General features: G+C 50.3%; 8 protein-coding genes across 8 annotated transcripts; 4 read left to right on the top strand and 4 right to left on the bottom strand.

The window, feature by feature from the left end:
* Positions 1-1,034: 1,034 nt before the first annotated feature.
* FPSE_05457 (uncharacterized protein) lies at positions 1,035-1,820 on the bottom strand (the record flags this gene model as incomplete). The annotated part of the gene is made up of 1 exon (XM_009258575.1): positions 1,035-1,820. One exon carries the CDS (start codon positions 1,818-1,820, stop codon positions 1,035-1,037), a length of 786 nt encoding a protein of 261 aa, XP_009256850.1.
* A 690-nt stretch (positions 1,821-2,510) lies between these two features.
* FPSE_05456 (uncharacterized protein) lies at positions 2,511-9,941 on the top strand (the record flags this gene model as incomplete). Its single annotated transcript, XM_009258574.1, has 4 exons — positions 2,511-2,575; positions 2,636-4,925; positions 4,975-9,456; positions 9,507-9,941. 4 exons carry the CDS (start codon positions 2,511-2,513, stop codon positions 9,939-9,941), a joined length of 7,272 nt encoding a protein of 2,423 aa, XP_009256849.1.
* Positions 9,942-11,940: 1,999 nt separating this feature from the next.
* On the bottom strand, positions 11,941-13,104 carry FPSE_05455 (uncharacterized protein; the record flags this gene model as incomplete). Its single annotated transcript, XM_009258573.1, has 1 exon — positions 11,941-13,104. One exon carries the CDS (start codon positions 13,102-13,104, stop codon positions 11,941-11,943), a length of 1,164 nt encoding a protein of 387 aa, XP_009256848.1.
* A 717-nt stretch (positions 13,105-13,821) lies between these two features.
* Positions 13,822-15,310, bottom strand: FPSE_05454 (uncharacterized protein; the record flags this gene model as incomplete). The annotated part of the gene is made up of 4 exons (XM_009258572.1): positions 13,822-13,839; positions 13,885-13,953; positions 14,096-14,918; positions 14,994-15,310. The coding sequence occupies 4 exons, from the start codon at positions 15,308-15,310 to the stop codon at positions 13,822-13,824; spliced, it is 1,227 nt and encodes a 408-aa protein (XP_009256847.1).
* A 2,009-nt stretch (positions 15,311-17,319) lies between these two features.
* On the top strand, positions 17,320-19,548 carry FPSE_05453 (uncharacterized protein; the record flags this gene model as incomplete). Its single annotated transcript, XM_009258571.1, has 1 exon — positions 17,320-19,548. One exon carries the CDS (start codon positions 17,320-17,322, stop codon positions 19,546-19,548), a length of 2,229 nt encoding a protein of 742 aa, XP_009256846.1.
* A 1,689-nt stretch (positions 19,549-21,237) lies between these two features.
* On the top strand, positions 21,238-23,783 carry FPSE_05452 (uncharacterized protein; the record flags this gene model as incomplete). The annotated part of the gene is made up of 2 exons (XM_009258570.1): positions 21,238-21,621; positions 21,669-23,783. The coding sequence occupies 2 exons, from the start codon at positions 21,238-21,240 to the stop codon at positions 23,781-23,783; spliced, it is 2,499 nt and encodes an 832-aa protein (XP_009256845.1).
* A 248-nt stretch (positions 23,784-24,031) lies between these two features.
* On the bottom strand, positions 24,032-25,201 carry FPSE_05451 (uncharacterized protein; the record flags this gene model as incomplete). Its single annotated transcript, XM_009258569.1, has 1 exon — positions 24,032-25,201. The coding sequence occupies one exon, from the start codon at positions 25,199-25,201 to the stop codon at positions 24,032-24,034; it is 1,170 nt and encodes a 389-aa protein (XP_009256844.1).
* Positions 25,202-25,451: 250 nt separating this feature from the next.
* Positions 25,452-27,257, top strand: FPSE_05450 (uncharacterized protein; the record flags this gene model as incomplete). The annotated part of the gene is made up of 3 exons (XM_009258568.1): positions 25,452-25,545; positions 25,596-26,546; positions 26,593-27,257. The coding sequence occupies 3 exons, from the start codon at positions 25,452-25,454 to the stop codon at positions 27,255-27,257; spliced, it is 1,710 nt and encodes a 569-aa protein (XP_009256843.1).
* Between the last annotated feature and the right edge of the window lie 236 nt (positions 27,258-27,493).

The following is a 27,493-nucleotide window of genomic DNA, read 5'->3' as shown; positions in this document are numbered from 1 at the left end:
CTTAAGGCAGCCAATGAAGTATATTGGGTAGGTGTCGAGGGGTCGGTCATGTTCAAGACTGTTATGCATCGTCAGACCTCTGATAACTTGGGACGTGGCCAAAAGTTACTTACCGCTGTCTGGTTCGATGGGTGGTAGTAGATAGGGCCAATCAATCCAACGCACTGCAGCAAAAAAGAACAATTGAAGAAAAAAATCCAAAAGCAAATGTTCCCACCAATCCCAAAAGCACTCGAAGATTTCCCTCCCGTAATGGATGGGAGCAGTAGCATCATCGCTATACTCCCATGTGCCCCAGTCTTGAGAATTGCGGTAGTGGTTGTAGAATGCGAGGTAGCCAAAGAAATGGGAATATGCGATCTGGTGTGCGAATAAGTACCCCGGGCTCTCCCAAACTTGAGATATCCCGAGGTGCACTGCGAACCCAATCGATATCGCATAGAAGGATAGCGAGGGCCAAAACCTGATCAAGCTTTCAACTTCGAATACTTTTTTCGGAGGTGGTCCCTCCGATCTGAGGAAACAGAAACAATCGGGGATGTGTAGGGTTTCGGATTTGATCGAGTACCATCGGTTCGCCAGGTCGACTTTCCAACGACTCACGATATGATGAGATTTGCTGGGATTGATCATGTTCAAGACTGTTGATTAAATGTCACACCTCTGATGACTCGGGAGATGGCCACTAGGAAAGTGACTTGCCGCTGTGTGGTTCGAGAGGCCGTGTAGTTCGAGAGGCTGTGTGGTTTCAGAGGCGGTGGTGATGATGAAAGAAGAGCGAAAACAGCAGCAGACAGAGAATTTTATACCTTGCGAGTAACCTTTTGTTAGGGCTCAACAAAAGAGAAAGCTTCGATGGCTTCGATAGTGATGAGTAAAACTTAATTTGGGTGCTGATTTGGTCTTATGCTTCCAGTGGCCAACCTTTCTGGTAGCCTGATGCCCAGTCGCAAACAATCTTCATGCAACTTCAATCATGTTGTATGGAAAGGGTATCATTATCGTGTGCTATGTAGTCAACTACATCCTGTTCATCAACCTCTGGCAGCCTCTCTTCTCGACTCTGCCACCAACTTCCGCCTCTTATTCCGTTCATCCTGCTCAGCCATTACCTTTGCCGTCAGCGACGCAGCAAAAGAATTGTTGATACCGCTGATCCTAGCATCCTCCTTCTTCTTTGCCTTCTCAGCACTAGACGCCTTATCCTCCTCCTTCACGTCGTCGCCCTTGCGCTTCTTCTTCTTTTCCGACTTGTCCTTCTTCAAAGTATGTGTCAATCCCTGGCTCTTGAGGTTCTCGACCCTCTTTTCCAATCGCTCCACATCTTCTTTTGTGTGTGCAATAAGTGTAATGATGTTTTCTTGTTCGAACTCGGTGCCGCATTCGGGACAAGTCTTTTCTTGGATCTCCTTGATCGCTACGTCTGCAAAGACATGCCCGCAAGGTACCAGGTAGACAGACTTGACAGAAGTACCCAGCTCCTTCATGGAGATGGGGCACACCAGCTTGTCGCCATCCTTGGAAACCTTGAGTTTTGTCACGTCGCGCAGTGATTTAATGCCTAGGCTCGCGGGTGTGATGTCGACGGGTTCGTCTGAGGGCATGAGACCATTTAGGATCGCTTCGTAGTTGTACAGGCGTCCGCGCCAGTCGGAGACAAGAGTATCGATATCGAGAGGTTCGCCGCTGAGCGCACAATGGGACCAGGCATGAGCAAGGGCTTCGAGAGTTGTCGCTTTGAGTTCGGATGTGGTGGGAGCGCGCGCCGCATTCTTGACAAGCTCGTGACGCTTGGGGATGGAGCCGCCGTCGTTACCCATGATTGTTGATCGTGATGGGTGGTCTTGTGATTGGTGATTATGTAGCAGTGAAGAGGTGATACGGTCGGTAGTATTGTCCGCGCAGTGATGCAGGTGTCGCAATGATTATTGAGAGTGCCGGGGTGTGTATGGTAAGATGTTGTCAAGGTGGATAAAGTTAGGAATCACTGGAGCTGAGGCGATTCCTAAATGAAAGATGCTTATCGATAAGGGGTCATTTAGCACTAACAGACTTCAAGTATCTAGGCCGTGTGATGATGCGATACACTGTACTATAGCACCTTGTTTAGCCGGTAACCTGTCAATTAGCACTGTAAAGTGACTCTGGCAGCGCTCCACTGGTCGCCCGCCAATTCCTAAACATTCATCACCAATGACCTCCGCCCGACCCAAGCTCGACAACCTCCAACTTTACCTCCACACCGGTGCTATGCGCCTTTCTTAATATCTTCTTCTTGTAGCGCCTTGTTGGAGATATTACTTATTCCATAGGATTGGCCTCTAGTATCTACATAATACGTATACCAGTCGCTTTCGAAACAAACGACACGTCCACCGCGCTTGGGCTCGAAGCTCGATCCGAACTCCCCACTCCATCCTCGAAACTCTCCTCGACATCCTGCCCCCAGGCTCTCGATATCCAGGTACATGCGATCTTGATCGATCTCATCTCAGTGCCGCGACGGCAATATGGCGCAAGCACAGCAGATCGCCTTGGAGCGCCTGGAGCAAGTCTCCCGCGGCCTCAGGTCAAAGTATGTTCCTCCATGGCAACCATCTAACGAGCCAACCCAAAAAACCTAACATCTCCCCAGGGTTAGCGACGATGTGCGAAAGCGATCCGCCGTTCAGCTTCGCGAGCTCGTAGTTATTTGCCATCGAGATCTCAGCCCCGAATTGTTCCAGTCCTTCTACAACGCAGTCAACAATAAGATTACACAGCTCATCACACATGGAAGCGACTCTTCCGAGCGACTCGGAGGCATCTACGCTCTCGATGCGCTCATCGACTTCGAAGGCGTTGACGTCGCCGTCAAATACACGCGTTTCACCCAGAATCTAAAGACGATCCTCCGCGGCAAGGACATTAACCCTATGCAACCGGCCGCAATCGCGCTTGGGAAGTTATGTCGACCCGGCGGATCGATGATATCGGAGGTGGTGGATTCAGAGGTCAACACAGCGCTCGAATGGCTACAGAACGACCGCGTGGAAGAGCGACGATATAGTGCCGTCCTCGTCCTGCGTGAATTGGCCCGCAGCGCCCCAACACTCATGTATCAGTACATCCCGACAATTTTCGACTGGATCTGGATCGGTCTTCGAGACTCCAGACAGCTCATCCGGGCGACATCTGCGGAAACAGTTAGCGCCTGCTTCCGAATCCTTCGCGAACGAGACCAAGAGATGAAGCAGCGGTGGATGAGCAATATTTACAACGAAGCAAAGCAAGGTCTCAAGGTCAACACCGTCGAATCCATCCACGGTTCATTACTCGTCTTGAAGGAGCTTCTCGAGCAGGGAGCCATGTACATGCAGGAGCATTACCAACAAGCGTGCGATATTGTCTTTAAGCACAAGGACCACAGAGACCCTACCATTCGAAAGACAGTGGTACTCTTGATCCCTGACCTTGCCAGTTATTCTCCAGCCGATTTCGCGCACACATGGCTACACAAGTTTATGGTGTATCTGTCGGGCATGCTCAAGAAGGATAAGGAGAGAAATGATGCTTTCCTGGCAATCGGTAACATTGCCAATTCGGTCAAGAGCGCCATTGCTCCCTACCTTGATGGCGTTCTGATCTACGTACGCGAAGGTCTTAGTGTGCAGTCCCGTAAAAGAGGATCAGTCGATCCGGTATTCGACTGTATCAGTCGTCTCGCCGTGGCTGTAGGCCAGACGCTCAGCAAGTATATGGAGGCACTGTTGGATCCCATCTTTGCATGCGACCTTACCCCTAAACTGACACAGGCCCTTGTCGATATGGCTTTCTACATCCCTCCAGTCAAACCCACAATCCAAGAACGATTACTCGATATGCTCAGTGTGGTACTCTGCGGCGAACCCTTCAAGCCTCTCGGTGCACCCCACCCCAACACTCTTACCTCTGTTCCAATTATTCCCAAAGACGCCAAGGATCCCCTCGCTTATGAGCATCGAAGGGCCGAGGTCAAGCTGGCGCTCAACACTCTCGGCAGCTTCGATTTCTCCGGACATGTTTTGAACGAGTTCGTCCGGGATGTCGCAATCAAGTACGTCGAAGATGAAGACCCAGAAATTCGAGAGGCGGCCGCTTTGACATGCTGTCAACTCTACGTCCGCGATCCCATTGTCAATCAGACCAGTTATCATGCACTCCAGGTAGTCGGGGATGTTATAGAAAAACTCCTCACTGTCGGAGTCTCAGATCCTGAACCAAACATAAGACGAACGGTCCTGGCAGCTCTCGACGAACGATTCGATCGCCACTTGGCCAAGGCCGAGAACATCCGCATTCTTTTCTTTGCGTTGAACGATGAGGTCTTTTCTATTAGAGAAGTCGCCATCTCTATCATCGGCCGTTTGGCTAGATACAATCCGGCCTACGTTATTCCTTCGCTACGAAAGACGCTCATTCAGTTGCTCACCGAGCTAGAATTCTCCGACGTGGCCCGCAACAAGGAGGAAAGCGCTAAACTGCTGAGTCTCTTGGTCCAGAATGCACAGTCTCTCATCAAGCCATATGTCGAGCCCATGATCTCGGTTCTATTACCCAAAGCGAAAGACCCCAACCCATCGGTGGCTGCCACCATCCTCAAGGCTATCGGTGAGCTTGCAACTGTTGGTGGTGAGGACATGATGCCATACAAAGACCGATTGATGCCCCTCATTCTTGATGCGCTACAGGATCAGAGCTCTAATGCGAAGAGAGAGGCCGCTTTACACGCACTGGGACAGCTTGCAAGCAACTCCGGATACGTCATTTTACCATATATCGAGTACCCTCAACTTCTAGAAATCTTGCAGAGCATCATCAGAACCGAAGGACAACGAGTGCCATTGCGACAGGAAACCATCAAACTTATGGGTATTCTCGGTGCGCTGGATCCTTATAAGCACCAGGTCAGTTTGCTCGATGGAGAATGGTAGACAACAACTAACATCAACTCAGGCCGAAGAACGAACTCCTGATTCGCGAAATGGCGAGGCCACACAACTGACCGACATCTCTCTCATGATGACCGGCTTGACACCATCCAACAAGGAGTACTTCCCTACCGTCGTCATCAATGCCCTTCTCCAAATTTTGAAGGACTCATCCCTCGTCCAGCATCACGCCGCTGTGATTGAAGCAATTATGAACATCTTCCGCACTCTGGGCTTGGAGTGTGTGTCTTTCCTTGACCGAATTATCCCAGCATTCCTTCAAGTCATTCGATCGGCCACCTCTACAAGACTCGAATCTTACTTCAACCAACTCGCTACTCTTGTCAGCATTGTCCGACAACACATCCGAAACTACCTGCCATCAATTGTCGAGATCCTTCAAGAATACTGGCACACCTCTCCGTCACTGCAGACTACTATTCTGTCGCTCGTTGAGGCTATCTCCAGGTCGCTTGAGGGTGAATTCAAGATTTACCTCGCTGGTCTCTTGCCGTTGATGCTTGGAGTCTTGGACAAGGATAACTCTGCTAAGCGCACGCCATCTGAGAGGGTTATGCACGCTTTCTTGGTGTTTGGTGCCAGCGCAGAGGAGTATATGCATCTCATCATTCCAGTTATAGTCCGCACATTCGAGAAACAGGGTCAGCCTACATTTATTAGAAAGCAGGCCATCGACACCATTGGCAAAATCTCTCGACAAGTCAACCTCAACGACTACGCGGCAAAGATCATCCATCCTCTTACACGTGTGTTGGACATGGGCGAGCCTGTGCTACGCACCGCTGCTCTGGATACCCTGTGTGCTCTCATTCAGCAATTAGGTAAGGACTACCTACACTTCATGGGCACCGTCAACAAGACCATCAACCAGCACCAAATCCAGCACTCCAACTACGAGCTGCTCGTGAGCAAGCTCCAGAAGGGAGAGGTTTTGCCGCAGGACCTCAGCTCGGGTGCCGGTTTTGGCGATGGCGCCGACGAGGCCACCTTTGCGGACCAAGGCACGAAGAAGCTGGAGATGAATGCCATCCACCTCAAGGCCGCCTGGGATACAAAGGGCAAGTCGACCAAGGAGGATTGGCAAGAGTGGCTGCGACGCTTCAGTACCACTCTGCTTACAGAATCACCAAACCATGCCCTTCGAGCTTGCGCTAGTCTTGCCAGCGTGTACCTTCCTCTCGCTCGCGAGCTGTTCAATTCTGCGTTTGTGTCTTGTTGGAGTGAACTATATGAGCAGTTCCAAGACGAGCTCATCCAGAATATTGAGAGCGCAATCAAGTCCGAGAATGTTCCACCTGATCTATTGGGTCTCCTTCTCAACCTGGCCGAGTTCATGGAGCATGACGACAAGGCTTTGCCGATTGACATCCGAGTCCTGGGTAGGGAGGCTGCTCGTTGTCACGCGTACGCAAAGGCTTTGCACTACAAGGAACTCGAGTTCCTGCAGGATCAGAGCAGTGGGGCAGTCGAGGCTTTGATCGTTATCAACAATCAGCTCCAACAGTCTGATGCCGCCATCGGTATTCTTCGCAAAGCTCAACTGTATAAGGAAGGCATTCAGCTTCGAGAAACCTGGTTCGAGAAGTTGGAGCGCTGGGAAGAAGCGCTTGCGTTTTACAACAAGCGTGAGGAAGAAGTACCTGAGGATCAAGCAATTCCTGTCGACATTGTCATGGGAAAGATGCGTTGTTTGCATGCCTTGGGAGAGTGGGAGGCACTGGCATCGCTGACTGGCAGCACCTGGGCCAACTCTACACCAGAAGTCCAAAGGATGATTGCACCTTTAGCCACAGCTGCCGCTTGGGGTCTCAACAAGTGGGATTCCATGGACAACTACCTTTCATCGCTCAAGAGGTACTCGCCTGATCGTTCATTCTTTGGTGCCATTCTGGCTCTCCACCGAAACCAGTTCCGCGAGGCCATAGCGTGTGTCACGCAAGCTCGTGAAGGTCTGGATACCGAGTTGAGTGCCTTGGTCAGCGAGTCATACAACAGAGCATACCAAGTCGTCGTCCGCGTCCAAATGCTTGCCGAGTTGGAAGAACTCATCGTGTATAAGCAATGCGATGAGAAGAAGCAGGCCATTATGAGACGAACCTGGGAGACACGACTTAAGGGCTGTCAAAGGAATGTCGAGGTTTGGCAGCGCATGCTCAGGCTACGTGCTATAGTGATTGCACCAACTGAGAACATGCACATGTGGATCAAGTTCGCCAACCTTTGCCGCAAGTCTGGTCGAATGGGTCTCGCCGAAAAGTCACTCAAACAACTAATCGGGACCGACGCTCCTTTGGAGTCTATGATTCCCTACTGGAACGATCAGCGACAACCCGGACCTGGACCTAGAAACGCGCCGGCAGCACAGGTCATTTACGCTGTGCTTAAGTACCAATGGGAGACCGGACAACAAGCTACCAAGAAGACAAACATCCCCGAAAAGACACTGTACTGCTTGCGCAAGTTTACTAATGATGCTGCGCAGAGATTGGACATCACCAGGGCCCATCTCAATGCTCAAGTGGGCGGCGAAGTCAACATCACGGGCGACTACGGCTTCCAGAACCCCATGGATCCTACGATTATGAGCCCTCAGACCCAGCGGGCGTTGTACGACCAAACCGTCCTGTTGGCCAAGTGCTACTTGAGACAGGGAGAGTGGCTGATTGCGCTCAACAAGGATGACTGGCAATACACCCAGGTCCAAGACATCCTCACCTCTTACTCACAGGCGACCAAGTACAACCCCCGTTGGTACAAGGCCTGGCACGCTTGGGCACTGGCAAACTTTGAGATTGTGCAGACTCTTACAGCCCAGAACGAAGGAACCTTGTCAAGAGCGGATCAGTCCATGGTGATTGAGCACGTTGTGCCAGCTGTCAAGGGTTTCTTCAAATCGATCGCGCTGTCTGAAGGAAGCTCGCTGCAGGACACTCTTCGTTTGCTTACTCTCTGGTTCACCCATGGAGGTAGCGCGGATGTCACTTCAGCTGTTACAGAAGGCTTTGCTAATGTCAGCGTCGACACATGGCTGGAGGTCATTCCCCAATTGATTGCACGAATCAACCAGCCTAACAAGCGCGTTCAACAATCGGTGCATAACTTGCTTGCCGATGTCGGACGAGCTCATCCTCAAGCTTTGGTGTATCCTCTCACTGTCGCCATGAAGTCCTGGCAGAACACCAGGCGATCTCGTTCCGCAGCTCAAATTATGGATAGCATGCGACAACATAGCGCAAACTTGGTCGCTCAGGCAGACATTGTCAGTCACGAACTCATTCGCGTGGCCGTCTTGTGGCATGAGCTTTGGCACGAAGGACTCGAAGAAGCCTCGCGCTTGTACTTTGGCGATCACAACATTGAAGGCATGTTTGCCACTTTGGAGCCTCTGCACGAGCTTCTTGAGCGTGGCCCCGAGACCCTCCGTGAGATTTCGTTCGCGCAAGCATTTGGTCGCGACCTTAAGGAGGCTCAAGACTGGTGCAGACAATACGAGACAAGCCAAGACGTCAACGACCTGAACCAGGCATGGGATTTGTACTACCAGGTATTCCGCAGAATAAGCAGGCAGTTACCTCAGGTTACAACTCTCGAGTTGACGTACTGCTCGCCCAAATTGCTCAACGCAAAGAACCTGGACCTCGCTGTGCCGGGAACATACAAGAGCGGGCAGCCTATTGTGCGAATCATGTCTTTCGACACGACGTTTAGCGTTATCAACTCTAAGCAGCGCCCGCGAAAGCTCAATGTCAATGGCAGCGACGGAAAGTCGTACGCCTTCCTTCTCAAGGGTCACGAAGATATTCGTCAGGATGAGAGAGTCATGCAGCTGTTTGGTCTCTGCAATACCCTCCTGTCGCACGACTCGGAATGCTTCAAGCGTCACCTCAATATCCAGCGCTACCCAGCTATTCCTCTGTCGCAAAACAGTGGTCTGCTCGGATGGGTCCCCAACAGTGACACCCTCCACGTCCTTATCAGGGAGTACCGAGAGAGTCGCAAGATTTTGCTGAATATCGAACATCGAATCATGCTCCAGATGGCTCCCGATTACGACAACCTGACCCTGATGCAAAAGGTCGAGGTCTTTGGTTACGCCTTAGACAACACCACCGGCCAGGACCTTTACCGTGTATTATGGCTCAAGTCAAAGTCTTCCGAGGCTTGGCTCGAGAGGCGAACAAACTACACTCGCTCGCTCGGTGTCATGTCCATGGTAGGCTACATTCTTGGACTGGGTGATCGACATCCGTCCAACTTGATGCTTGACCGCGTCACCGGAAAGATTATCCACATCGATTTCGGTGATTGTTTCGAGGTTGCGATGAAGCGTGAAAAGTACCCCGAGCGGGTTCCTTTCCGTCTGACGCGAATGTTGACCTATGCCATGGAGGTCAGCAACATTGAGGGTAGTTTCAGAATCACATGTGAGAACGTAATGAGGGTATTGAGAGACAACAAGGAAAGCGTCATGGCAGTTCTCGAAGCGGTAAGTTACTCACCATCCATTTATTACGTCTAAACACTAACAATCACCAGTTCATCCACGACCCTCTCCTTACATGGCGTCTAACAAACGCCCCCTCCCCAGCAGGACCCAACTTCCGCAACGACAGAGACACCGCCATGCCCGTCCCCGGCGGCGTCCGCGCCCGTCGCCAATCCATCCTCGACAGCGACGTCGCCCCCTCCGAACTCCTCAACGCCCCCGAACCATCCATCCAAACACGCGCGCGCGCCCGAACAAACAGCTCCGCCGGCGTCCCCGAGACCAACGGCGGTGCTCCAGAAGTCGAAAGCCAAAACGCGCGAGCCGTCGAGGTCCTGGATCGCGTACAGCAGAAGCTCACAGGTCGTGATTTTAAGAATAACGAGGAGCTGGATGTTATTAACCAGGTTAATAAGTTGATCATGGAGGCGACTAAGCTGGAGAATTTGTGTCAGCATTATATCGGATGGTGTAGTTTCTGGTAGTGAGGGGAGGGGGTGTTATTTTAACTTTTTTAACATAGACTGCGGGAGTTTAAAGCGGTATAAGCGGTTCTTTTTATGATGCTAGGACATGTGCAGTGTGTTGTGTTTGGTTAGTTGTAATGAGTATGAGTAGGGATGAACGTGGACTTGACGAGCAGTATTTTGAACGTTTTCTTCAATGTGAGTTGGGGTTTGTGTCTGTCGTGACTATGTGATAGACGATGAGTTCCTTGATACCACTTAAGAGGCCAACTCCAATCCCGAATCATCCATCCGATGCAGTTGATCTCTTCCATCATGGCTCCTTGCAGATCTGTTCTGACCAGAGATGTACTTGTCTCGACGCCATCTATGCCTTGTGACTCAACGTTGACTCCCAATCTTGCTTCAACGCTGCTTCGTTAACGTACAAGCCTTCATACTCCCCCTTTACTCTCACACGTCTTCAATTATCCCTTGTCTACACTGCAAGGTTATCTCTAAACCCAATAACAACAACAAAAGAAAAAGCGAATCAAGACCAAATAATATCTCCCCAACATTAAGTTTCTTGGCTAAATGCGGCTGCTCCATCAGGAGGATCTCCCTTTCCACACTCGGTACTATCAAATGTCATTGTTTCAAAGACACTCCCATCAAAAGAGATAAACAACGAGATTCCATCTTGGACACTCCCAAATATATCAATGTATTCATCCCTTTCATTATTCTGCGCCCCTGTTGTTGCAATTCTACCCGTGCCATCTATAGTGTAGTATGAGAACCTGGACACTTGTGGAAAATCTTTATAAAACGTGGAAGAAAAATGCACCATTATACCGTTGGACGAGGTGACAATCCACTCAAAGGTTGCCTGCATTCCGTGCTGGCCGTTAAAGACCTCATAGACAATGGTATCGCCGTTTCGTCGTATCAATGATAGGTCGGTCCAGTAGGGGCAGACAGCTATTGGGGCAATGTTTTCATTCGGAATCCGATTATTGTACAGTTTACATGTTTGTTGACAGGCGTTGCCTCCCAGAAGAATGTCTCAGGGGCAGCAGCCGCCTGCAGGGCAGAGTATTGTCTTGGTCCAGCTGTACTCTAAGCAGCCTTATAAGCAAACAGCGTCCCCGTAAGTAGTTTGTCATTCCAGCCGCAAGACACGAAGTATCCATGTATCAAACACTCCATCAAACGTAGGAATAACTGGTTTGGCTTCTAGAAAGTGCGTAGTTTGAGAAAAAGATATCGAGACTCCAAAAGGTAAAGACACCAACGAGAGGTGTTGGTTCGGGAAAAACATTGCTTGTGATAATGTCTGAGATGCACTGCAAGGGCTAAAAACAAGATTGTTGGAAAGGTAGGTTGTAAAGGATCATGGTTAGACTTGAGAAAGGAAGACGTTGATGTTCTCTGATGATGTCTGTTCAGGGTAGAGCTCTTACAGTACTCGCTCCCTGAGTCAATTACTTAGCTGCTCCGTCCATAAGGCTTGAAGGGACACTTTTAGTTTGCAATAACCGTCTTCTTTTTACATATAACTCTTCCCAGTTCATTATTACCATCAATTGTCTTTAAATATCTCAATTAAACCCACAGATGTGAGAACAGTCGTGAGCCCGGGCAGGTAATTGTTGCACAGGCTGGCATTATAGTGATATTTCCAGTGGGCGCACGCTGTAACAACTACTCCTACAGCGGCTGTTATAGTGGACGACGCTGTGAATTGGGTAACTAACCTCCATTCCATGGATGGAACCCTGGCGACCAAATAGCAGCATCTACAACGACAGATTTCTTCGTACCATCTAATTCCGCTCTAATTCATTGACAGGTCTCAATTAAGACCAAGAACTGCAGATCTTCCAGATCTGCACGGCACTTGTAGCATGGCGTGGCACGCTAAGGCAGGGTCGAATGCGAGATGCATGCATATTCGCTTGGCCTACCTTGTTTCCAAGACCAACACTTAAGATGTCCAACATAAATCATGTCTATTCTATTATTTCATAACCCATTAAATCTTTGGCGTATCCAACGCAACAGGTACCAATCCCCATCTCCTCGCCGTCTCATCCCTTGGCACAACCCCCATATCCTCCACCGCTCTCGTATTCACAAACTCAGGACCACCGCTCACCCACGTGTGATTCCTCCAGCTTCCCAGCGTAGGCCACATTCTCTCATTAACAATCTTTTCAATCTTGGCTTTGCGTTGCTCAGCTTCCTCATCGCCCACAAGTCCAACCACACTCGTCCACAACGCCCACGTCTCCTCCAGCTCATCCACGCTTGACACACCCATGACACTAACACCCAGACGTCCTGTATCACTAGGGTTTAAGTGTGTACCAAACTGTGATCCCACGCGCGCCCAGTTTTCGAGAGCCCAGCGGATAGCTACTTCTTCCAAGTGCTCGCCTTCGTCTTGCGCAATGGCAGAGAGCTGAGCGCACAGGTCGCGCAGTTCGGGAGGAGACGGATGCCAAGCGCGCATAGGGCTGTTGTCGATACCGCGTGTTGTCAAAAGACCCATGCCGAGCATACTAGCATTAGGCAAACAGTCCACACCAGCAGCCTTGAAGCGATCGAGCAGCGCCTGGTTTCCAAGCTTATTATTCTGTATGCAAAAGTTGCTGTACGACATGACAGCGTCCAACGGTTCTCCCGTCTCGCGCAAGATCATCTCTGCAAGCGACGCAAGGGTCTCCACAGGATATCCGCTAATACCAACATATCGAACAAGACCCAAGTCTCTCAACCGTCTCAGCTCGGTAACAGCAACAAGTACTTCTTCAGGCGAGACAAACTCGACATCGTGGGTATAAACAAGATCAAGGTACGATGTTCCCAATCTTTCAAGACTGCGACACACGCTGTAGTTGATCCAAGCAGGAGAATAGTCAAACTCGTCGCCTGCAATGCGCCCAGCCTTTGTAATAATAAAGTAGCCCTCTCGCGGCGGTGGCGGTGTCAGTTTTCGCAGGGCGTCGCCGAGGAGAATCTCGGAGGGGCCGTAGTAGGGGGATGTGTCGAAGGCGAGGATGTTGTGGGCGAGGGCGCGGCCTACGATATCGGTATAGGGCATGTGCTTAGGGTCGGGGTGGTATTGTACGTTGAAGGTGGCTGTGCCAAGGATGAGAGGAGGGATGACCTCTGAGAGAGGTTTTCTTTGCGCCATCGTTAATGAAGATGTAGAGTCAAAGGCAGAGAGAGATCGTCAGGGTCCGAATTTATTTTTGCGGTCGGGATAGTGGGGGAAGCTGGGCTCTGGTGGAGGGGTAGAGCACACTTCGGTTCGGAGCGGTATTAATTGTAGTTGAAGGATGAGGATTAAATTGTCTAGAAAGAAAAGAAATCTCTACTTATTTTTGACAGTATCAGAGAATAAAAGGGTCCATGTCAGTAATTTATCAAGGGTCCTGTCAATCGAGCGATCGCATCACTAACAAATACGATGGCAGAGATTGATGAATCATGATAGCAACCACCGACGGGTCCAATTGGATCCCAGACCAAACCTGAAAGGGTCAAGTTGCGCAATTTAAGCATTCGGTTGCGTTATTATGTACCTGTACTGTACGTACAGAGTACACTGCAGAGTATAGTATCTGTAGGTGGGTGGTACAGAGTATCATAGTAACTGTAGATGTGTGGTACGGAGAGTTGGCATGTTGAGATACATCAATTGGGGTCATGATGAATTAGATCCATCATGACTATCAACTAGTTCCATCTTCCATCATCCTTCCATAAGACGGACTTTCTTTCTTTCCGGTCTGACTAGGATCATTTCCATGGCCTGAGATGCAGATGCCATCGCCCCATATTCGACACCACCCGAGATCAGATCGACAGACACAAACATTACTAAGCGGGACAACGGAAAAGTGGTGATTTATGAGTTGAACTGAACCTAGGTAGGTCAAGAGCAGAGTCGAGTTTGATCCTTGTTACATACACCTTGACTCCCAAACCCATCATAGAACATCATAAGAAAATAAACACTGTGACGCCTTGCAAGAACCCCCTAAAGCAACATGTGAATAGATGTATGGTGGCCATCACACACGTCGCAACCCACGACCAGATGAAAAACACCAATCGCAAAAAGACGTAGACGAACCCTCATTGTGAACAAGACAATACCCACCACAGCACTTCTTGCACACCTTTTGCGTCTTGTCAATGCACTCATCACAATTCATCCCACACTCCCAACAACTCCGCGAAACATGTCTCTTAGCCACAGGAGCGCAATTCCCTCCAAAAGGCTGATAACACGCTTCGCACCACCATTTGTTGCATGTAACACAAAACCTATCGCTCAGACATCCCGCACAGCGCGGCACAAAACCCTCCTCATGGCCTGGCCGTGGCGTCGTGGCCGCCTGCACGGATGACGCCAGGATCGGCGGGGGAGCCAGCAGCGGAAGCGAAGAGTAGCGCGTCTGAGCTGTCATTACACCCTCTGGAGCTTCACCACACGATGCGCACCCGCCGATCGCAAATGTAGCTACAGCAGGACTGCAGGGTGATCGCACAAATGTTTTGCCAAAAGCTGGTGAGTTTGCGTGTCGCGGGCCTTGGCAGAGCACCGCGTCGAAAGAAATAATGCCCTGGCACGCCAGCATGCACTGCGCCCAGTCGTCCATGTCACTGGAAGACTCTAGCACACGGCCCTTTCTGGACCACCAGGCGTCTTGCTCTTCATCTTTGTGCTCACCAAAGACGTACAGAGCTTTCAGGCGCGGTGTATTGTCCGGGCGCGAGCTGCGACAGGCGTATGACAGTGCGGCGCGCAGCTTTCCATGGTTCAGGTTCTGCGCGCCGCGGAGCGAGAGCATGCGCACGCTGTAATTGGGGTCGTTAATAATATCGTGACACAGCTCGGCCGTGACGGATAGACCGTCGAGGATTAGGGATTGGACATGGATGAGAATGTCTCGTTGTCGTAGAGTAGAGAAAATGCCCCTCAAGGGACCAGCGTAGAAGCTGTACACTCCTGTTAGCTACTAACCCGGCTAAAGTGGTCGCAAAGACCAGGATGTCATGTGGGTATCGACTCACTCATCTTCAGTCAAGTAATCTTCGAGTTCAACATTATGCCAAACCGCAAGATTCCGCTCTTCCTTTTGCGCGTCCTGGCAATGCGCTGTCTTGACTCTTGTAAGGTCCAAATGGCGAAAGACACCAGGCGTCTCGTGAAGCAGATAACGGATATCACGACAGGTTGCAGCGAGGTTGAGAAGGCCCGACACGGGAAGGTAGGGAAGGGTGTGTCTGAGAATCAAGGAATTGTAGAGTGTGTCAAAGAGGGTTGGTCCCTTTTGTTGGATCTGGATGATCTCTGCGCGCGTGTGGTGGTCGACGATAACTTGGCTCATGTCAGGCTGGCATGAGTTTATGGAGGAGTGGCTTTTGTGTTAAAAAGAATAAAGATGAAGATGAAGGGAACGACATGATGGAGGTTGGATTGAGGATATCTATATAGACAGACTAGACTACAGAGTCACCAAAAAGGAAAGGAGCTTCATCCCCCAGAGCTGATCTGTTTGGGTGGGATGGAGATGGCATGGGGGGAAAGCAGCCAAGATGAGATTGGATTGGCGAGGTTAAACAAAGAGCAAACATCAAGTGCAACGACTAGGGGTGTGTGTATGAGTGTGTCCAATGATCTACAGCACGTTGTATCAAGCTTCAAACAGATTGTTGCTATTTATTACACAAGACCCTCATTGAGGATACGATGGTCAATCGCGTGTCAGATGAGATGGGGTGGGGGTTACTCAACAGACCAGATTCCCGGCTGAACCGGACGCATTAAAACAGAGCTTGTCTCTACATAGGTCTCCGTATGTGGCAGTTGATGAGAACAGGCTGTAGGATATCGGCCCGTGTAAAGGAGGGTGGGGGATTGAGTAACCCCAAGCCAATATATCTTTGACAATATGGCATCACTTAAGATTATCTTATCGCAGAGGCGCACCATTCAATACCACGGGAGCTAAGGTCATTGAGCAGGGGTCTGTTAGTGGTGCGAGAAGAGGGGAGCTCTCTCATGTAGGGTCCTAACCGGGAGTGACACTGTTTTGTTGATCAACTGCGCCAAGAATACAGCACCATTCCCCCCTTTACCTACCCAAGTTGGGAGTCAGCGGAAGGTAAATTGAAAAGAGATATGATGTACGGTAGAACAAGGCTAAAGTAGATGCATTGATGAAGCTACACATGGTACGTATCAAATGCTGCTGTGCCGTGGGGTATCCCCTCGAAGTATAAAGCTGTCCTGATCAACGTGTAGATCAATTACAACTGTTCGGGGTCCGAGAGACCGCCAAGTAAGCCTCACCACAGCTTCACTTTTATTTTTTACAGTCTATGATGATGATGGGATTGGCAGTACAAGTTTCAGACTACTTGGGATATTCACTCATCATTTATTTGGTGGCGTATTTTTAGGCCCTGCTTTTTAGGACAGTGTTTCCGGTGATGGAATGCCGTCCGCTTCAGCTTTATGTATGCAACCCTTCGTCTGTGGGGGAGCTGCAGAAAACTATATGTGTTTCACTCCCGTTTATGCTCTCTGAGCATGAGACAAGGTGGCATGTATGCATGTAGCAATAGCGGTGTGAAAAGGCCAGCCATCTGGCGATCTACATTACTTATTATGGGAGTAGAATGCCAAGACTGCGACTTGTGAGCATCGTATCCGTATACTGGACTATGTTAAGATTACGAAAGATAGTGTGTTGTTCTACTATCGCTTCGAGACCTACCTCTCCTACCCTGTATAGTCCGTCGGGTTTCTCCCCGGTCTAACATCAAATGTTTCGAGTGCCGTGTCTCACTTCTAGTTTGTAGTCTAATTTTAACCATGTTGTTTAAGCTCAAATATAGTCTGTGCTCGAGGCCAATGCGTAGATTGATACTCGATGCTTGAAACAGAGATAAGGAAGTAGCATTGACAATGTGTTGTTCATAACAGATTGTCTCTGGCCAAACAGCTCTGGTACGTCTCCATCTCTGTCTCTAAAATCCGGGGTAAGGTGGGCTCGGAATATCCATTGTCCGTTACTGGCCAGCTTAGTAAGGCCAACAGGCAGCTCAATTCTGATGCGTCTTGTCTTCCAGACGGTGCTAGAAGAACGTCACCAAATTGGCTGACTGAGCATTGTCTGTCTACTACCGTTGGAGTTTATGTTTATTAGTTTTTTCATGTTCGCTTTAGACTTTATAGAATATTTATCAACCATATTTTAATTCAACATCTTTCTTTATTCTGTACTTGTCATGACTTGACTACGTAATTGCGTCTAGCCAACCCCACCAAACACCACTGATCAAATCCCATCATCGCCTATTTCACCATTTACCCAACCATACAACTCCCAACATGGACGAACCTGCACCCTTGCGCTGGTCGAGCGCATTACCCGTCGTAAACCCCTCCACGATAGCGACCAAGAATCTCCGAGGCGACAAGATCCTCCTTCCTCAATCCGCCCTCGAACAACTCCTCGCCGCCGCACGATCTCTACCTTCGACGACCACACGATCAGATCCATGGTCCGCACACAGCGATGTCGATAGCGCGCAACAACTACCGAACCCGTTAATATTCCGACTCGTGAACCCAAAGAACAAGAATGCCGTGTTTGCAGGTATCAGGGAGTTTTCCGCTACAGAGGGCACAATGGGCTTGAGTCCATGGTTAACGGAAGCTCTGGGCATACAAGAAAACGAATATGCGTCTCTAAAAGAAGTTATAGACTTAGAGCAGGACCCGGCGCAGCTCGACGGCATTCAAATCAAGGTCGAGGCGCGACAATTGCCCAAGGGCACATACGTGCGATTCAGACCCTTGGAAGCAGGTTACAATCCCGACGACTGGAAAGCGCTACTTGAACGACAACTACGAGAGAATTTTACAACACTTAGCAAAGGTTCAATGATAGCGGTTAAGGGCGCGCACGGGGAGGAGTTCAAGCTGCTCGTAGACAAGGTTGCGCCCGAAGGAGATGGCATCTGCGTGGTGGATACCGATCTTGAAGTCGATATTGAAGCTTTGGATGAGGAGCAGGCACGAGAAACACTACGACGGATCATGTCCGAACAGCGAGGGCCTACGGGCAGTTCAACAGGCGGCGAAATTGATGTCTGGAAGGCTGTTGATGGGCAAGTTCTTGAGGGTGGATACGTCCACTACACGCTTCCTTCATGGAACAAATCGCAAGCGCTCGCCATCGAACTGAATACCGACGAAGAAGACTATGCGCTTGATTTATTTGTTACCCCAAATTCTCCTCGACAGCGGGGTCAGCCGCGGGAGGGCGTACATGTCTTTGGGGACTTTTCACCTACAATTAACGGCGTCAAGAGGATCGTGATAAGTCCTACCAATGTCGAACTCGAGGGCGCGGAACAGATTGCGATATCGGTACATGCATACAGACACCCAGATGCCATGGATGGGCCGGAAAAGACATTACAGTATACGTTACGAGCGAAAGTGGATTTACCAGTCGAACAAGGCGCGCCGAACGGAGCATCGAATGGAGCCGACGACAAAGAGCGCTCGCCTGATGAGGAGCAGTGCAGCAACTGTTTACAGTTCATACCCAAACGAACAATGATGCTTCATGAGAACTTTTGTCGGAGGAATAACATTGTATGCCAAGGCTGCAAAGGCGTCTTCAAGAAGGGTTCTCCGGAATGGGAGGCACATTGGCACTGCGACAAAGACGACGCGTTTGGCAACTCGACGATAAGCAAGGAGAAGCACGACTATGTCTTTCACACAGAACGACAATGCCCCAATTGCGAGTTTTCGACAAATTCGTTGCCTGACTTGGCGAGACACTGCACGACCGTGTGTCCTGGAAAAATAATCCTCTGTCGCTTCTGCCATCTTGAAGTCCCTCAAGAAGGAGACCCCTTCAATCCCAGTCCAGAGGTACTCATGTCTGGATTAACAGCCCACGAATTAGCAGACGGCACGCGCACAACAGAGTGTCACCTATGCGATAAGATCGTTCGTCTAAAAGACATGGAGACACATCTCAAACACCACGAGCTCGACAAGGTATCCCGTTTAAAACCACCAGTATGCCGCAACGCCAACTGTGGAAGAACAATGTTTGGCGTCGGATCAAGAGGCCAAGTCCGCCAAGCTCCATCCGAGGACCAAGCCTCCAACGATATTGGTCTTTGTTCTATTTGTTTTGGTCCACTGTACGTTAGCATGCACGACCCCGAAGGCAAAGCCCTCAAGCGCCGCATCGAAAGACGCTATCTAGGTCAACTCATGACGGGCTGTGGTAAGACGCACTGCGCCAACGAGTGGTGTAAAACAGGGCGGGTTAATGCAGGTCTTGATGCGAAGCCTTCGAGCGCGAGGGAGGTGTTGCCAATGGTGAAGCCGCTGCTGGCTGATGTTACGGATATGAGTAAGGCGTTGTACTTTTGCGTGGATGAGGGGAGTCAGAGGGGGAGGAAGCTGGCTGAGATGATGGCGGGTGAGGGGGTTTGGGATGTTGAGTGGTGTATTGCTGCGGCGGAGGCTGAAAAGGGGAGTTTGGATAGGATGAGGGATTGGTTACAGGCTTGGGCGCCGACGAGGTAGATTTTATAATGAATGATGATGTAAAGAGATTAGAGATAGAAGTGTCAATTAGAGCATGTCACGACCTTGGAGTTTGATGTTGTGCAATTGCTACTTGAACATGTATGACGGCATTGCATCACGATAGATCTAGCTGTCCAGTAAATTTATTTCTCAATGCCATTTGTTTCATCTGATGCTTTGCATCATCTTATCTACAAAATTCGGTGAGAAAATGTAAGATGAAACAAGGCACATTGATTGACCTCTTATTTTCCTGTTTTCGAACATTTGATCTGTCTAGGTTCAAGGATTACGGATCCATGCGACGTGACATTTGTTCTGTTCTAGTGACGGCTCATGACGTTGATTAGGAATTGCGAGTCAGGGCTGACGATCATGAAGAAATACTCACGATCAATTAAATAAATACTCGAAAAAGAAAAGAGTATTGTTCTTATCGTGGTACGAGATTAAGGAAATTGGCTTGTCAATGCAACGAGTAGATAAGCCTCGTGTTAGTTGGTAGCTGGTAAGATTACTTCCATGCTAACGTTGGAATCGGACCACGATATTGCCATGAGAGTAAAAAAAAAGGTTCCACGCCAAAATGTTTAGTAAGTTAAGCTTACGACGCTTGTACTGAACCAGCTCCAATAGAATACTTGGTCTTGACGTGGACAGCTCATCATATCATCATTAGATAAATAATTATTAATTCTTCTCGTCTTATCTGCAGATGATAGCATTACATACTCGACTTCACTCTCTTATTCCCTCCCTTAAATCTCCGCTGTCATCAATGGAATAGCTTCACGCTACCCCGCTATTTGCTACTCCAAGGATTAGATTCAGCATTAGGAGGTACCTAAGCATTTACCCGCCCGCCTGGCTCACGGGCTCCAGTATCCGAAGCCTTTAAGTCTAGACCGTCAAGCCCAGGGCATCTAAATAAACCTCAGGGTATCTCTCAGAAAACGGAACACAATTAAAAAGTCATCTTATACTGTCTGAGACCACTGTCTTGGGTTTGGTTATTTTTAGACCCCCAGAGCTTAGGCCAACTTTCAGTTACCCGAGGCCCGCTAGCTTACAGCAGGCCCTGGACCTGGACCTTCTGTTCCAAGCCTGTTATAGCGCATGAGGCAGGTGCTTGTGCTTATCCACCCGACCTCTTTCTGTCTCTCTCTCTCCCCCAACCCCAACCTACTGCGACTGTTATTTGCTTTTCTTTTTTCCCCAATCATCATCAACAACATCCGTTATCGCTCAACCGTCATCAACAACCTAAAGCTCAGGTGGCCAGCCAGCAACCACCGATATACCCGATAGGCTCAGGCTCGCGAGATGGTCAAGAGTCTGTGTCCTTGACCCCAGTCGTCTGACGCCGCCCCGGCCCCTCCCCAGTTTCCATTCCCACTCTAATACGTTACCCATCGCGGGACATCCGGTAACCGTTGCATATCAAGACGAGCTCAATATTGCGTTGCCTCGATATCGCGCAACCTGAGACAACACACACCACACATTCACGATAATACATCACTGTTCAACTACAGAGTCCATCATCTGTTTCCTTACACGCTATCTCTCTCCATCGATTACGTTGACGACTCAACCATCGGCAGGCTAGACGCCAGATAAGACCAGACTAATCCACTGCGCGATCGCGCCACACCACCACTCTTCTACCGTCTTTCACAACCCAATATGGGTAACTCAAACACAAAAGAGTCTCGCCCCGAAGGCGATGCTTCTCGACGTTATTCCCAACCCCTCGATCCTTCCATCCGCGACCATCTCCGAGAACGACAGGATAACAGATCAAATCGTCGTATCAGCAGAGCTGAAATCAACATCTTTGGCCTCGGTCCAAGTTCTTCCCGCAACCGCGAACAGCAGGATGCCCCCTTTGAACGTCGCGAGACGAAACAGGAGCGCGAGGCGAGGAGATTAGAAAGGGAGCGGGTGGCACGAGCAAAAGAGCGGGAGAGGAGTATGCGCGAGGAGCACGTTGATGGAGGCTATCTGGTAACGTTGGGTACCTATACTGGTACCGAGGACTTTAGTAAGCCTGTTGTGAGGCAGCTACAGGTACGCTTTTCTGTTCTGTCATTTGTCGATAAGCTGACATGATATAGGTCGAAAGAAAGCTTGCGCCTTTCTGGCGAGGCTTGAGCGATTGGTCCTCGAGTTGGGCTGAGCATCAACTCGTTGCCGCTGCTCGTGGCCTTCCTATCCCTCCCGCCGATGCGCCGCCCGACCCAGAGCTTATTCCTCAGCCACCACCAGCATCAGAGAACCCATCTGCGTCCAACAACAACCTGCAGAACCTGACTGTCCCAATGGGGCCCAGGACGCTTTCTGCGGCATCAGATCGCAGCGGGTCCAACACAGGGTCAGCTCTTCCTTCGCCATCAACTGCAGGACCAGTCAAGACAGCATTCAAGCCTCGAGCCAAAGCTCTCGCGGCTGCCCTTAGTGGAAGCTCAAGAAATGCTTCGTCGACTGACCTCACTCCCAAGGAGATTTCTCTACCCAACGATCCCTTTGTCAATGGCCAGCCTCTCGAGGTTTTCTTGTACAAAGATGCTGATGAGTGTCCTATCTGTTTCTTGACATACCCGCCTTACTTGAACCACACCAGATGCTGTGACCAACCTATCTGCAGCGAATGCTTTGTTCAGATCAAGCGCGCTGATCCCCATCTCCCCGAGCATCATCCAAACGGCGAAGCTCGAGACCCCAACGAAGGACTCAACGCCGACGATCCTCCCGAGATGCTCATCTCAGAGCCGTCGGCCTGTCCCTACTGCCAACAGCCTGAATTCGGTGTCACCTACGAACCTCCCCCATTCCGACGAGGGCTTGCATTCTCGGGCCATCCTTCGCACAACACAGCCATGTCCTCGCAGACTTCGTTAAGCAGCACTCTTCAAACTCCTCCTACACCCGGCCGTCGACGCGCACATAGTTTGTCTGCGAACGCGCCGAATGTAATAACGACTGACCGTGTCCGTCCCGATTGGGCGGCCAAGCTTGCAGCAGCGAGGAACCATCAAGCACGTCGAGCGGCTGCGGCGACCGCTCTCCACACAGCTGCTTTTCTCATGGGAGGAAACGAGCAACGAACCATACTCCGAGCACCCAGGCTCGGTCGAAGAAGTACACGAAACCTCGAAACCGACAGTGGCGCCAGTACCAGTGGGCAGGCCCAGACTCAGGACGGCGCACAAGATGAGGGGCCAGAACCTGGAGCTAGAGGCTCTTCGCGGAACGGAACAGGACGAAGGAACCGCATGGAGGAACTTGAGGATATGATGTTTATGGAAGCCGTCCGTCTGTCGCTTGCGTCTGAGGAGGAACGGAAACGCAAGGAGGATAAGGCCATCCGAAAAGAGACTAAGAGACGAGAAAAGGAGGAACGCAAAGCAGCTAAGAAGGGCGGCCACCCCTATAGTGGAAGCGCCAGCGGAGCGAGTGCCAGCAGTTTGTCCCTCGGCGGACTCGGACGTCGGCGTGGTAATAGCACTGCCAGCAACCTACGTGTAGAGGCGACCATGTCGAGAGCCTCGCAAGCATCGAGCAATCCGGAATCACCGGCAGAACCAAAGGCGAACGACAGCGGAAAGGGCAAGGGGGTTGATCGAAGCACATCAGATATGCAAGCTGGACCAGCTTCATCGTCGAGTTCTCTGCCGCTACCGTCGGGGCCTTCGCGAGGGGGCTCACATTTGAGACAAATGAGCAATGCTTCTTCGGCGGGGTCTTCTGTCAATGATAGTCCTGTTGGAACATACACGGGACCTGACTACCTTGGCACTGGCACTGATGGAGGCCCTCGGTCTAGTGGACTGAGCCTCGCCTACAGCGATGATGGAGAACGCGATGGTGGAAGTGCTGGTTCTGAGCCCATGTTTAACTTTAGTAGCTTGGCTCAGATGGTTGGTGCTGATCTCGACGGCGGTTCCATGCGCCGGGATGAAGAGGGGGAGTCGCCCGATAGTACAGGATATACCCGACCACTATCGCAAGTTCAGGAGGATGATAAGGAAGATGCAGAGGCAGAACACGTTGAGGGTGCACCTGCTCAGATCCAAGTTGTGCCCAGCAGCGGCCTAGCGACACCCGCAGTTATGATCACACCAGAAACTCCAGCTCCAGTAGACGACGCAGAACACGAGGATAAGCAGCTCGGACACTCTCAGTTGCCGATACGGACACACCAACCTGCAACAGAGCAGAAACATGTTTAGACGGGTTTTGCATGAAAGAGGGGGAGTCTGATGTACAGGCAGATTTTAAGAGACGATGAAGCGAGATGGAAACACGTATGAAGATTGAGCAGTTTGTACTTTGTATAAGGCAGCGCTGTATGTAGTAATGGTTACAAATAGCGGGCATGTACCAATGCCATGATGAGAATTATTAAACCTTTCTTTTGGGTCATGAGTGATTGTCGAGTGTCTTGCAATTATGCTTGTATTCATTTCTCATAAAAGCTCTATGACTTCTTGACTTCAACCTTGAACTTTTCCATCCACTCACTAAACTCATCACTCTCCCCCTCCCAACCAATCTTGAGAACCTCACTTACACCAACCGCACTCTCAAAACACTCCTCCATAAGGTTATCAATCTCCTCGCCGTCCAATTCGTAAAATGCTTCTGCCAAATCACCAAACTTGTCCGGCAACGCCGCCAGCACATTCGCAGTGGTATCCAACTTAGCTGGCATATCTCCCTTGGTAGTATCCTTGGGTAACTTCTTGAAACGGCGTTTCGAAAGGGCTTGATACAAAAGAACCACCATTCGTAGACGCTTGAGGGTTGAGTCGAGACGCGGGCGGATTTTATCGGGATCGGAGCGGGGGATGGCGGATGAAGAGTTCATGATTTCGTCGAGCATTTCTTGGTTTGACAGTGATGCGTCGTTCATCTTGTCTGCCAGATCATCCACTTCATCTTCATCTTCGTCGTCCTCTTCTTCACCCCACTCCTTTAATTCCTCCATAACATCCTTAAGTGTATCTCTCCACTCCTCAGCTTTTTTCACAAAAAAGCCTCCAACGCCCATATTCGCCAATGCAACGACTTCATCACACGCAGACCAAAGCATACCCGTCAGCGCCAAACTTCCCGAACCGCTATCCCTCCCCACACCGGACAAAACTTTGCCATCCTTTGGAACACGATTTAAAAGGTTTAACAACTCAGTGAGGACCTTTTGAGCACGATACGCTAGTTCCTTTCGGACAACAGAGGTGTACAGTTTTGTCTCGCAGGCTTGCGCGGCGGTAGCGAGGCCGGGAATGGGACCTTTGACGAGTTCGCGGACGACGGTGGTTAAAGCGCTGGGCGTGAAGGGTTCGTTGATGATAAGCAGAGAGATCTTTGTGCCGTGAGCGCGGATGAGGGAGGAGCAGTCGCGGGCTAGGGCGAGGGCGTCGATGTCGGTTATTTCGGTGGATGAGGCCGAGGGGGTGGTTGGGCTGCGTTGGATGGATGTCAGGATGGATTGGAGCTGTTCGAGGAGTGTTGATGCGGTTGTGATGAGAGTTTCGAGGGCTTTGCGAGCCTCTTCTTCTGTGGGAGCCATATTCGTGGGTAATAAGTGAGTAGTGTTGGTAAGTGAGTCGTGGGATGGTGATGATGCTTTTTCTTGGAGGGGCATTTTCTCTTCTCTTTTTTCTCATCCCCCACCTCTAGTGCCCTCACCCGCGCGGATCAAATTCCGTCCCCTGTAACATCTTTTGCCGAGAATTTACCGTCCAGGGGCCCCAGAGCTCCAAGAGAGTTATTTCGGTGGAGACCTTCTGAAAGCTAGCCCCAGATCTCCCAAGTAGCTGACCTGGCCAACTCTCGACCTTTCCCATACCGACTTCTTCTCCTAGACATAGGTACGAAGACCAATCGACGAAAAAATGCAACATCCGAATTCTGTAGCGCTTCTTAGCGCTATATACGCTTTTACACTGGCAGCTGCTGGCGGCGTGCCTAGAGGTGTTGGTCCAGAATGTAGACTCCCTCTTTCTATCGCCTTGAAGCTATAGCTAATAGTAATCTAGTCGTTTCTCACTACGAGGGCAAGGAAGAGTTCTCTTGCATTACCAACGCTGCTATCAAGCTTAGCCTCGACCGAATCAACGATAACACGTGCGATTGCCCCGACGGCTCCGACGAACCCGGCACCGCAGCCTGTGCCAACATCGATCCTCTATCCCCCGAACAACCGCTCGCCGGATCTCTGTCTGGTACTACAAACACGACCAATGCTCTGCCTGGCTTTTGGTGTGCAAACAAGGGCCACATTGGCATGTATGTGCCCTTTCTCTACGTCAACGACGGCGTCTGCGACTACGAGCTCTGCTGCGATGGTTCAGAGGAGTATGCTGGTGTGGGTGGTACCAAGTGCGAGAACAAGTGTGCAGAGATTGGAAAGGAGTACAGAAGATTAGAAGACGAAAAGAAAAAGGCTATGCAGAATGCGGCTAAGAAGAGAGCTGCTATGGTCAATGAGGCAAAGGATCTTCGACAAAAAGTCGAGAACAAGGTTGAGGATCTCAACAAGGAGATTGCTGCCCTCGAGGTCAAGAAGGAGGATCTTGCACAGAAACATCGCGAGGCTGAACAGCAGGATAAGGGCAAGGTTGTTCGCGGAGGCGATGAAAACGGCGGTGGAAAGCTTGGTGTTCTTACCGGATTGGCCAAGACACGCATCAATGAGCTTCGTGATGCTCTCGACAATGTCGTCAGCCAGCGGGATGTTCTCAAGGAGCGAGTTGGTGAGCTCGAGGAGCTTCTTACGAAGTTCAAGACGGAGTATAACCCCAACTTCAACGATGAGGGTGTCAAAGCGGCGATTCGGTCGTTTGAGGATTACTCTGCTCGACAGGCAGCGGCTGTTGACGAGGTTATTCCTGATGAGGATATCTTGAGTGTCCTTAAGGAAGATAGTGAGAGTAATGGGATTAACTGGAGTGAGTTTTCGGAGGGTGAGGGAAGTGATACTGATATCCGTAAGTCAACACTCATGAAACATGGTGCTTCGCTAATATGTCACAGTCTACAACTTTGAGGCCTACCTTCCTACTCCCATCCGCTCGTTCATCCACGGTACCCTCGACTCAATCCGCGTATGGGCCATCACCAACGGCATGCTCGCCGATAACTCAACCCCGGGCAAAGAATCTACTCTTGTTCGCGCCGCCCGCGAAGCCCTCGACGCCGCCAACCGCGATCTCACAGATAAACAAACCTCTCTCTCAGTAGAACAAGCCGATCTCAACACCGACTACGGCCCCGACGACATTTTCCGTGCTCTCAAGGGCAAGTGCGTTTCCCTCGAGGCAGGCGAATACACCTACGAACAATGCTGGCTAGACCGCACCAAGCAAAAGTCCAAAAAGGGTCACGGGCAAAGCACAATGGGAAACTTTAAACGCATCGATCGAGAAATGGCAGACGAAGAAGACCGAATCGACGGTAAAAGTCTCGGAAAGGGTGAGAGGATTGTTCTGCGCTACGAGGATGGTCAACAGTGCTGGAATGGACCGCAGAGGAGGACGGATGTCTGGCTGGGTTGTGCTGAGACGGAAGAGCTTTGGAGGGTGAGTGAGAGTGAGAAGTGTGTTTATAGGATGGAGGTTGGTACGCCTGCTGCGTGTGACTTTTCGAAATGGGATGTTGGGACACAGCCTAAGAAGCCTAGGTTTAGAGATGAGTTGTAGATTTGAAGCGAAAGGGTGATGATTAGCGAGATGGTTTAGAAGGAGTTTTTATTAGAATGAATAGAGATGTCTGTGTCTACAAAGAAGTGGCTGTATGTTGTTGGGGGAATGATGAGAGGTGTGGTCTTGGTACTAGGTCAAATAGCTATCTGACTATGTCGTCGGTGTCATGGTCAAGAATGGCGGATTTTTTTCACTGCGATTTTAACTCCCTCGCAGGTTGGGTAAATACTTGG

The sequence above is a fragment of the Fusarium pseudograminearum genome, chromosome 2 (assembly GCF_000303195.2).
Source record: "Fusarium pseudograminearum CS3096 chromosome 2, whole genome shotgun sequence".
Classification (NCBI taxonomy): domain Eukaryota; kingdom Fungi; phylum Ascomycota; class Sordariomycetes; order Hypocreales; family Nectriaceae; genus Fusarium; species Fusarium pseudograminearum.
The sequence above is the reverse complement of the archived record's forward strand: the minus strand, read 5'-3'. Positions and strand labels throughout refer to the sequence as shown.